General features: G+C 40.7%; 1 protein-coding gene across 1 annotated transcript in view; it reads right to left on the bottom strand.

Moving 5' to 3' along the window:
- Nucleotides 1–6,104: 6,104 nt before the first annotated feature.
- The window catches only part of LOC143959432 (uncharacterized), a 75,726-nt gene continuing 69,825 nt past the window's right edge, over nt 6,105–12,005 (bottom strand). Inside the window, exon 6 of the mRNA XM_077468079.1 lies at nt 6,105–10,252. Within this exon, the coding sequence (XP_077324205.1) occupies nt 7,194–10,252 (3,059 nt within the window). The 3' untranslated portion in view covers nt 6,105–7,193. The remainder of the gene's footprint in view (nt 10,253–12,005) is intronic.

The raw sequence follows: 12,005 nt of genomic DNA, 5'->3' as shown, positions 1-12,005 counted from the left end.
TTTTTTTTTTCTCTCTTATTCCAACCTGTCTTGGACACAGCTCCTAGAAAGCTTGGGGAATCACAATTACCTTGGCTGGAAACACTGCTGCTTTTTTACATTTGGGCAAGGAGCAGGGAGTCTGCATGTGCATATCGCATAGCCCGTTTACTACTGCTGACATATTGTTCTCCCTTACTGCTCTCCCTGTGGTCTGGCCTACCCCAATAAGTAATATGGGTGTTCCAAGGTGTCTGACACTCATTCACAGTAGATTTACTAAAGGCAAGTAGAATGTGGGTTATCGACTAAAACTGGAGCATGCAAAATCTGGTGCAGCTCTGTGTGGAAACCAATCGGCTTCCAGGTTTTATTGTCAAAGTCTCAGGCCATTGTGGAATGGGCTTGACACCTACAAAAGGACTCTCGAGGTAATAAATTACTCCCGGTCAGCTTGATTTGGTGCATCAAATAGTTCAGGGTCTTAAAAACAGTTTCTGCTGTAGGTCTACATAGGCCCTGGTGGCTGAAGAACTAATTGGGAGACCAGGCCTCTAAAAGAACTTTGACAAATATGCCCTTTGTTGGGGATTGTCTTTTCTGTTCAATACTGGATTCAATTATCAAGAATTTTCTTACTGGATGCAAAGCATTTTTTTGACCAAGGCATGCAAGTCAATAGATGATAGACTTAAAGTGTATTTCCACCGTTGCAGCCAAATTGTGTTTATATTTGTTACGTGTTCTCATTGTAAAGCATAACTTAAAAAAATGCTACTTACCTTTTTACTTGCTGCTTTCTGAAAACTTCAAAACGAACGTTTTCCTCTGCTATATAAATGTGTGTGAGGAGTTAATGTTTCCCATAATTAACTCTGTCTGTACTATGCTGATAGATCTCATTATCCATTGTAAGCTAGATTTGAATATTCTGAAGGGTTAAAGAGCTAGAAGTTGGGCTTTTGCATTCTGTGTTAATGAGGGCAAACGCAATGCGTCTCTCTTTGCAGTGGGGACAGATTTTTACCTCTCATTTCAAAGTAGTTTGCAGTCTGCTCTAAACAAACATCTATAAAGTAGGAAATGTACCGTATTTATCGGCGTATAACATGCACTTTTTTCCCCCTTAAAATCCACCACGATTTTTGGGCTCTGGGTGGCTCTCAGCCGCCTTCGGCCCTTCTCGGCGGCCGAGGCGGACGAAAGCCACCAAGCACAGCCGAAGGCGGCCAAAAGCCGGCGAGTACAGCTGAAGGTGGCCAAAAGCCGCCGAGAACTTCCGGGCGCCGCCGAGATACACAGGACATCTCAGCGGTGCCATTTTTAAAAACAAAAGCTGAGGGGACAAAGATGCACAAGGCTGCAATGATGGACAAACTGCATGAAGGACAGGCTGCAATGATGGACAGGCTGCATGACAAGGCTGCAATGATGGACAGGCTGCATGACAAGGCTGCAATGATGGACAGGCTGCATGACAAGGCTGCAATGATGGACAGGCTGCAATGACAAGGCTGCAATGAGGACAGGCTGCAAATTACACTGACAAGGCTGCAGATGGACACTGATAAGGCTGCATTGATGGGCATTTAAATGTAAGTTTTTTTTCCTTAAATTTCCCTCCTAAAAGTTTTTTTCCGTAAAATTCCCTCCTAAACTTGGGGCTCGTGTTATATGCCGATAAATATGGCAGTTTTAAAAAAATGTTTTTGTTTTTTTTTAGGTATGGGGTATGAAATTTGGTATTTATAGTATGAGTTATTGATTATGATGATGTATTTTGAATAGGTATTAGTTTCAGGAGTTGGCACATCTTTTCAAGAGAAATACTCTTGAACTCGGACCCCTGACTTTTTTTTTTATCACCAACAAACATTCCTATAGTCATTGAGAAAAGTTCAGTTCCGCATTATACTTAGGGCAAAAAGCTGTGCTTGGTCTCTCTCTACAATCTGTATCCCAGGCATAGACAATCAGGCAGGAGTCGAAGTTGAGATCAGGGGGCCTGTTGTCTTTACACAGTGATCTTTCAATGGCTCCTTGGGCTTCAATATCTATGACATGAAATCAAGCAACTGAGAAGCGCCACTGATGTGTCCAGTGGGGGATATTGAATTTAAGTGTATTGAGGGTCAATTCACTAATGTTTACCGTAGTCACGTGACTCATTTGCATAAATTATTGCATGCAGTAAATTAAGTCCAATTCATAAAAAAAAACAAAAAAAAAAACACAACAATTATGCAGTATTTACAGGGAAGAAAAAAATGTGCCCATGAATTGTGAATTTAAAAACTTAAGTCCAATTCACAAACAGACCAGAGAGTAAAAAAGCCATGTGATATTTACCACCAGGATTTTGCTGGAGGTATCACATGCGGTGTTTGTCAAAAACAGCCTGGGGGTTGAGGGAACCCCCCACACTATTTTTTGACAAATCGCTGGTTGCTAAGGAGCAGGCCAGGAAGCCCCCATGTGAATGAGTATGGGTCAAAAACTGCGAGTGAGTTTATTACGGTACTTTGTGACACTTTTTTGGTGAATGGGTAGGGGTACTATGTATCCCATAACTCATTCACATGGGGGGGGGGGGAATCTGGGGGGCACCCTTGTTAAAGAGGGGTTCCAGATTCCAATAAGCCCCCTGCCCACAGACCCTGGGAGGTTTCTGTATCACGGTAAGGAAACATCAGGGACCCAGTATAAGTAGTAGTGGGAGGTATAACTGTGACATTCTAGGAATAGCGATCTGTTTACATTTGGGATTTTTTTGTAATAGAAAATAAAACTAAAGAGAAAATAATTTATTCTGTATAAGGGGATAAAGTGGTTTTAAAACACTTTTTCCTTTTTTTACTAAAATTCTTTACACTTTTTTTTTTTTTTTTTAATAAATGTTTATTAAAGATAAACAACAAACATATATTGTAAAAACCACATACAGCACCCAGTCCCATATACCAGGGGACAGGATTAGCAATTAGCATCAGAGCATCTTAGGGCAAACATAGTAAAGCAATAACAGAAGTGCCAGTGAAAAAATTCTTTACACTTTTGACCTTAATGGACCATTGGCCTTCTCTCACGCCACATTCAACAGAAGTTAAATTGCATGTGCTGAATGTGGCGAAGGCCATCGGGGTTTACCTACAAGATGCCTCGTCCTCAGGAAAGCACACTGCTTGTTGTGGAAAAGACAGTCTTGGTAACAGACTTTAAAAAATAAAATGTATTTTTTATTTAAAATTTTTGAAGACAGTACAGTGCATAGATACAAGAAACAGAAGATGTCAAATATCGTTTGGGCATAAGTAATATATATATATATATATATATGTATAGATAAAAGTCATTATATCTCCATACAATGATGTACAGAAGTCATTCCTTAAGAAAATAGCTCTACTGCCCATTGGTATAACCTCGCATTACTATAATAATGGATTTTGACCTTTGCTTTTTTTTTGGGGCTTTTTCATCTTTGGCGACAACAGGGAGTAAATGGTCCCATTGGGGTTTTTTGCCATCTTATCGCTTCTATGAGCGATCTCCATTCTTACTGGACTACCCCCGGGGGGGCCTTCAACATACACTTAATTAGGTACACTTTATTAGGTACACCTGTGCCAATTGATTGGTAACACAAATTGCTAATCAGCCAATCGCATGGCAGCAACTCAATGCATCTAGGCATAGTGACAACATTCAAAGAGAACATCAGAATGGGGGAAGAAAGGGGATTTGAGTGACTTTGAATGTGGTATGTTTGTTGGTGCCAGACGGGCTGGTCTGAGTGTTTCAAAAACTACTGATCTACTGGGATTTTCATGCACAATCATCTCTAGGGTTTACAGAGAATGGTCCGAAAAAAGAGAAAATATCCAGTGAGCGGCAGTTGTGTGGACAAAAATGCCTTGTTGATGGCAGAGGAAAATGGGGAGATGAGATGATAGAAAGGCAACAGTAAGTTGTGCTCAAAGGTTCGCATACCCTGGCAGAAATTGTGAAATTTTGGCATCAATATTGAAAATATGACTGATCGTGCCAAAAAACTGTCTTTTATTTAAAGCGGAGGTCCACCCTAAAGTGGACCTTCCGCTCATCGGAACCCTCCCCCCTCCGGCGCCACAATTGGCACCTTTCAGGGGGGAGGGGGGTGCAGATACCTGTACAGTACAGGTATCTGCACCCACTTCCGGGATAGCTCTCTGCGGAAAGGGGCGTAGATTACGCCCCTTTCCGAAAGTCCCCCGCTGCCTGCTGGGAAACACACAGATCCCAGAGGCAGCGGGGTCCATCCTTATTGCGCAGCGCGACTCGCGCATGCACAGTAGGGAACCGGAAAATGAAGCCGAAAGGCTCCACTTCCTGATTCCCATACCCAAGATGGCGGCGGCAGCACCCGAGAGACGATCGAGAGATCGGCTTCAGGTGCCGACATCACGGGCGCGCTGGACAGGTAAGTGTCACTATTTTAAAAGTCAGCAGCTGCAGTATTTGTAGCTGCTGGCTTTAAAAAAAAAAAAAAAAAAAAAAAAAAAAAAAACGCGGAGTGCCGGCGAACTCCCGCTTTAAGGATAGCGATCACATGAAGTAATTTATTATCACATAGTTTTTTTGGATCCATTTTAAATCATAATGGTAACAGAAATCACCCAAATGGCCCCGATAAAAAGTTTACATACCCTGGAATGTTTGGCCTTGGTGCAGACACAGAAGGTGGCACACACAGGTTAAAATGGCAATTAAAGGTTAATTTCCCACATTTGTGGCTTTTTAAATCACAATTAGTATCTGTGTATAACTAGTCAATGGGTTTGTTAGCTCTCACATGGATGCACTAAGCAGGCTTGACACTGAGCCATGAGAAGGTAGAAAAGAACTGTCAAAAGATCTGCGTAACAATTTATTGAAACTTTACAAAGATGGAAATGGATATAAAAAGATATCCAAAGCCTTGAATATGCCAGTCAGTACTGTTCAAACACTTCATAAGAAGTGGAACATTTGGGGATCTCTTGATACCAAGCCAAGGTCAGGTAGATCAAGAAAGATTTTAGCCACAACTGCCACAGGAACTGTTCGGGATACAAAGAAAAACCCCACAGGTAACCTCAGGAGAAATACAGGCTGCTCTGGAAAAAGATGGTGTGGTTGTTTTTAAGGAGCACAATACGATGATACTTGAACAAAATAGAGCTGCATGCTCAAGTTGCCAGAAAGAAGCCTTTACTATAGAAGTTCCACAAAAAAGCCTGGTTACAATATGCCCAACAACAGCTTGACATGCCTCACTGGCTTTTTTGTGGCATTGGCGCAGTAAAAGCTTCCTTTTGGCAGCTCAACAATGCAGCTTCGTTGAATTGTGCTCTTTAAAAACAACCACACCAACTTTTTGGAGAGCAGCCTGTATTTCTCCTGCGGTTACCTGTGGGTTTTTCTTTGTATCCTGAGCAATTCTTCCACCAGTTGTGGCTGCAATCTTTCTGGTATCAAGAGATCCCCAAATTTTCCACTTCTTAAGTGATTAAACAGTACTGACTGGCATATTCAAGGCTTTAGACATCTATTTATATCCTTTTTCCATCTTTGTAAAGTTTCATTACCTTGTTTCGCAGGTCTTTTGACTGTTTTTTTTTTGCTACCTCCTTAGGGCTCAGTGTCTAGCCTGCTTAGTGCATCCATGTGAGAGCTAACAAACCCATTGACTATTTATACACAGATACTAATTGTGATTTAAAAAGCCATAAATGTGGAAAATTAACCTTTTAATTGCCATTTTAACCTGTGTGTGCCACTTTCTGTGTCTGTGGATCCTTTTAAAATTGTAATGACAACAGAAATCACCCAAATGGCCCTAATAAAAAGTTTACATACCCTGGACTGTTTGAGCTGTCATCCGTGGGCATAGGGTCATACACATTCTCCATACTAAGTGGCTTATTTTCAGTGGCTAGGGGAGGTGAGACAGTGGAGGGTAAGCATCTGCTTTAAGAACCTTCACTTGGGAAGCTCCGTATACATCACTTAATTGCATGATTGTATGTGTTTAAATGTTCTATATAAACTGTTATTAATTTTTTGTTTCAATCATATTGTTAATAGTTTGCACATCCCCTGACGAAGCTACTGCAAAACATGTAGGGATAAAGTGCAACAAGTACTCTATCATTTCTTGTCTCCAGGACCCTTCCTATGTATAATTTGTTTATGTGTTTTTGTATTATTGCATTATATGCGATTTTTAACTGCACTTTAATAAATGTAATAAAAACTTTTTATTTTACTTCATGTATGTGTTTCATACCTAAGCGCCGTAAAAATCCCCCTTTCTCTCTTGTTCTCTTTACATTATAAATTGAATATGTATAGGGGATGAGGTGCTTGTATCTTATGGGTGTCAAATGGCAGTTTAGACCATAATTTAACAATTAATAATTTAATAATAAGTACAACAATTATATTTTTTCCTAAAGTGGAATTTGTTTTTTGCTGTAACCACTTAAAGGTGTTAGCTGGAATTTGGCTTTCAATTTGTTGCTTCAATTATTTTTAAAACTACATGTCTATAGGGTGACAACACTGCTGTGTGATTTCACTGCAGAAAAAAAAAAAAAAAAAACAACAGCATTGTCGCCCTGTAAGTGGAAAAATAATATATCTACTGACAGGGATCAATAGGTAACAAAACAATGTTACAGAAAAAACGAAAACTGCTGTGTAAGACCCCTTTCACACCGAGGGCGTTTTGCAGTCGCTATAGCGTTAGAAATAGAGCCTGCAATCCGCCCTAAAACAGCTGCACCATTGTCTGTAGTGTGATCCCCCGAGGGCTTTCACACTGGAGCGGTGCGCTGGCAGGACGTCAGGAAAAGTCCTGCCAGCAGCTTCTTTGGAGCGGTGTGTTTACCGCTCCTCCCCATTGAAATCAATGGGGCAGCGCTGTAATACTATTGCGGCGTATTAACCCTTTCTCGGTCGCTAGCGGGGGGGGGGGGGGGTAAAAGCGCCCCGCTAGCGGCCGAAATGCACCGCAAATCTGATGGTAAAACGCCGCTAAAAATAGCGGCGTTTTACCGCCGAAGCTATGGGCGGCGTGGTGTGAAAGGGATCTTAATGCTAGTGACAGGCTGTAACCATGAATGTAATTTATGATTTTGATCATCTCTCCACGTTAAATGATAAAATGATGATTGGTTCTCTTCTTTTTTTTTTTAGTCTGTCTCAGTTTCAATATTGTGAGATAACTCTAGACTCCTCTTTAAAGCATAGATAACATGCAGAACTGCCAACTCATCATCAGCCTTTAATTCTTCCTTACTAGGGGGTAAGTATACAGTCTCTGGGTCAGCTGGTTTTACATTCGGGTTTATAAACGCTTCCTGTATATCTGTAGAAATTTCCTGTTTTGTGATCTCACCTGGCAAAGCAACTTTACAGAAATGAAGGTTTGCTAGGACACTTATATCATCATCATCCATGTCACTGACAACTTTTAACCCTTCTAAGAAACCTGGGCACACCTTTGACTTTGGACTTCTAGCATATAAGTAGTTAAGATATTCAAAAGCTTCCATTGTCTTATTTTCAGAAAGCTTAGACAACACAAGGGGAGGCCTGGTTGTGCCCGAGTCACTGGCTGAAGGTTCCTCTTCTGAGGTCGAGTTCTTTTCTAGTTCACTATCTTCCATACTTGGTTTCTTTGTTGAAAATGGAAAGACTGAATAAAACGGTCTTCTGTTAATTCTGCATGATAAATAATCTTTCAGGTCAAACTCTTGGACATTTGCAGGAGGGACTTTGTTAGGGGTTCTCAGTTGTCTATGTGCTTTGGATTTTTCGTCACTCCATGTGTGTTTACTGTAAGTTTTTGAAATATTTTGAACTCCAAATACTTGTTGATCATCTTTCATTTGTTTTTCAGTCTTCCATAGAGATGCATCCGTATCGTTTATTCTATTTTCTTGCCCGTTATTGAATGCCGCTTCTGATTTACAGACAGTTATGCCATCTATTAATGGTTTGCTCAACGCATTTACCGATTCATCAAAATGGCAATCTCTTTCTTTCAAATTGTATTTAATTCCGTTAAAATCATCATCCTCATAATTATTTTTTAAACGATCAGATAATGCCTCAGCTATCAGGATGTCTCTCCTTTTACTTCCAGTGAGAGGACATATTTTTTCAGTTGCAGCAGTTAAATCTGAACTTAAAAGATCCTGAAATATGTTTACATTTTCTTCAAAATGTTCACCAACATGATTTATATCCACCATATCAGGATTACTATTAACCCTTAAAATCAACTTCTCATATCCTTTAAAATCCACCGACTCATCTTTAAAGGCTGCTGTGCTTAAATCACTATAGTTTCTGCTGTCAGTCATGTTAGTCTGGGATAGAGGATCTTCAGCTTCACTTGTTTCAATGTTTGCGTCTGGAGAGCAGGTTAAATCCTTTGAAATGTCTTCTGTTCCCTTGTTCTCCTCTGAAGGCCTGTTATTGACAGGTATAGTCATAGAATGCCCTTTGTGATTCACGGTTTGGTCATTTGCATATACCGCGTCAGCAGTTTGGTCATTACAAGGGTTTTCACGTCTTGGTTGAGCTTCAGGTCTACTATTAACTAACGTATCTAAATTAGAGGTCTGTGTGCCGTCTTTATAGCTTGTAGGATCAACTTTGTCACCATTAATGGTTTGTGAATCTAGATTAGGATTCATGCCTTTCATTCCTTCTAGATTCTCCATTTGAATCTGAGCCTTTTCAGCATATTCCAAAAAATTTAAATTCGCATATGGCTGGTCTTCAAGGATTTCTAGCGCTGCCTTCTCTTCACTAGGAATTTTATAATGTTGGCTTGTTTCATCCTGAATATAAAAGGCCTTGTTTTCCATACAATTTAAACCCTTTCTGTCTTCAATTTCCATGTCATATTGTTGGACATAAGTGCAATTAAATTTCTCCGCTGCCATATTGTTATGGTCATCTATATCGCAATGGTCCATTGTTTCTGCTTTCTCAGATTCATCAACAATGAGGTTTGAGTTTGGCTTGTTAGAATTATCATACATATTCTCATGCTGAGGGTTAAAAGAAGGAACCAAGTGATGATTTAAAATATCAAAATTTGAGGACAAGCTAATGGTACTTGAATGATTTACCAAATCAGCAATTTTTGGCCAATCTGTAACTTCTTCACCATCTTGAATAGAGTTTGAATAAGAAACAGAAGTAGTAAGATGGGTCTGTGTATCGAGACTCACATTTGAAAACTCATTGTGTTTTAGGGGCTCTTCGATAGGCATAGACACATTTTCTCCAGTTGTTACTTCTCCATGGTTGGCAATCATTCCAATCAAAGGATTTGAAGTTGATGAACTGATGACTGCTATGTTATTTTCTTTGTTGATAGACATACCATTTGCATCTGGTTTACTTAGAGTTTGAGAATTTTGTGCTTTGATTTCCAAGTTTAATTGTAGGCCTTTTTTTTCCAAAAAGTGGTTTCCAGCAATTTCAGAACCTGTTATGGTGACGATTTTCATATTTTTTGATTTTTTTGGTATATTATCTTTGACATCATCTCTTTCTTTTAGCATTTTTATAGGTGGTAGACTTTTCGCAATATCTAATTTGTGGACGCCAGCCACTGGTAAATATAAATTGCTAGTCGTCATATTTTCCAAACAGGCGTTTTGAAGTGAAACACCCAACAATGGCTCACCAATAGTAGGTAATTCTTTTGGGCTAGCTGAAAAGTAATTTACATTTTTAGATCTTATGGTATCTGTTACAGCTTTGATGAGTGGTGGAGCTAAATGACTAACCGACTTATCATCTAACCTTGTCTTTCCTCCTACAAGATCCTCTGCTGGGGCATCAGTAATAGACAAAGCTAAAGTGCTAGATAATACATTGTTCATCTCCTTTTCACTTGCTACACAGTTCTTTGTTTGATCCTCAAGAACAGGTAGATTTATATTATAAGACGACATATTTTTCAAGTGCTCATCGTGTCCAACACAGATAACTGGTAGATTACTGTGGCCTACAGAGGGTGTAGTCATTATGGCAGTGTTGTCATCCACATTAACAGATACTTCTATGGAGCTTTTTAAAGATGGAGCATCATGAGAAGCACAAACATGCTGGTGGCTATACTGACTCAGATTAGGTAAACTGGCACAAGTCATCTTGGAAAAAATTGCTGGTTTTGCTAGTATATGATCTTCAGGCGTGATGAGTGAAAGAGGTAGCGATGGGTTTTCTGTAAAACAAAAAGCAATAGTAATCCTTTAAAATAAATGCATCCTGCAAACAATGTACCGTATTTGCCGGCGTATAAGACGACTGGGCGTATAAGACGACCCCCTATTTTTCCAGTGCAAACGTAGGTTTTGGGCTATACTGACCATAGAAGACTACCCCCCTTCGGAGGCAACACCATTTAAAAAAAAACATCAGAAACATGAAAAAAAAAGACATCAGACTTAACATCAGAAAAAACTTGTGAACTACAAGTCCCAGAGATCCCACAATTGTCAGGCAGCAACAATGAATCCTCTCCTCCAAAGCACCATAAATCATACCTGTATTTTTGGGAAGATCTGGAGCTGGATGTGCAGTACAGGATGCCTTGTTTATATGTAGAGCGCCAGGTACAAAGTAAATGATGCTGTGTTAGTGCAGTAGGAACACTGCAGAATACAGTGTGCATACAATGTGCACCGCTAAGCCAATCATGGCAGGCAATGTATTTTACTAATCTGTTGATGGATGCAAAGCCTGCTCGGATTGGCAGAGGCTGTGACATCATCAGCCCGCGCCGCTCTGACTCATTGTACTGTATCCTGCTCGGATTGGCAGAGGTTGTTACTCCAATCCGAGCAGGCTTAGCAAGGCTCTGTATTCATCAACAGAGTGCACCGGCCGCCGGGATTGGCTGAGCGGTGCATACTGTATGTATACAGTATTAACGACCACCCGGCGGGCTGAAATCCATTGCGGCCACTTCATACCCGGCGTATAAGACGACCCCCACTTTTTGGCTGTGTAATTTAGGTGTAAAAGGTCGTCTTATACGCCGGAAAATACGGTATGTTATCTTTTCAGTTTCTTAGAAACTAAAATTAACAGGATTGGCAATAGAAACAAACAGTAAAAGAAATTGTTTAGATACTATACTATATGTATTTACCTGATTCTGGTTTTAACCACTTAACAACTGGCCTATAGCCAAATGACGGCTACAGGGCTGTTGCTTAACTCTGGGAGGGCGTTCAGTGACGTCCTCCCAGAAACCCGCGCTCCTGTGCCCCCTTGGGGGGATCACGGCTGTTTACCACGTGATCGCTCCATCAAATGATGGAGCGGTCACTTGTAAACAAACAGGCATCATGTCATGGTGTTCGTTCCTCTCTCCCCTCACTGTACTGATTGGTACAGTGTGAGAGGGGAGAGATCGGTGGCAGCAGCACTGTGGGCTGGATCTGTAGTGCCCACAGCACTGTTCAGTGACAATTGACTCTCCAATACTCTGCATACCCTGCCAGTCATAATACCATACCAGTCATAATCTGCAATACTCGGTTATACCAAGCCATAGTCGGCCATGCTTAGCCATACTCGGTCATACCCAGCCATGCTTGGCCTCTGTATGTGGCCAGGCTGTGGAAGTCTCGCACATATGGTATCGCCTTACTCAGGAGGAACCCCAAGATTACTGCAACAAACTGTCTGACTTTTTCATCGACAAAATCGAAACCATCAGGAAAACTATTTATCAGACGAAAACAGCCAATCTCAGCCATCAAAAGCAAAAAGAGAATATCTACACCAACATCCCACTACTGCCAAAGTTTTCCCTGACCCCAATTACCGCGGACACCACTAAAAACATCATCAATAAACTCAGCAACAGTACATCACCAATTGACATCATACCCACAAAACTACTTGAAAGAATGTTCCGACATCGTGGCTCCCACCATAACGCACCTCATTAACCGGTCATTCCAAGA

The sequence above is a fragment of the Lithobates pipiens genome, unplaced genomic scaffold, assembly GCF_037356315.1.
Source record: "Lithobates pipiens isolate NorthernLeopardFrog02 unplaced genomic scaffold, aLitPip1_a1.2 Scaffold_11, whole genome shotgun sequence".
In the NCBI taxonomy this organism is placed as follows: domain Eukaryota; kingdom Metazoa; phylum Chordata; class Amphibia; order Anura; family Ranidae; genus Lithobates; species Lithobates pipiens.
Note: the sequence above shows the minus strand (reverse complement) of the source record. Positions and strands in the feature narration are given on the sequence as shown.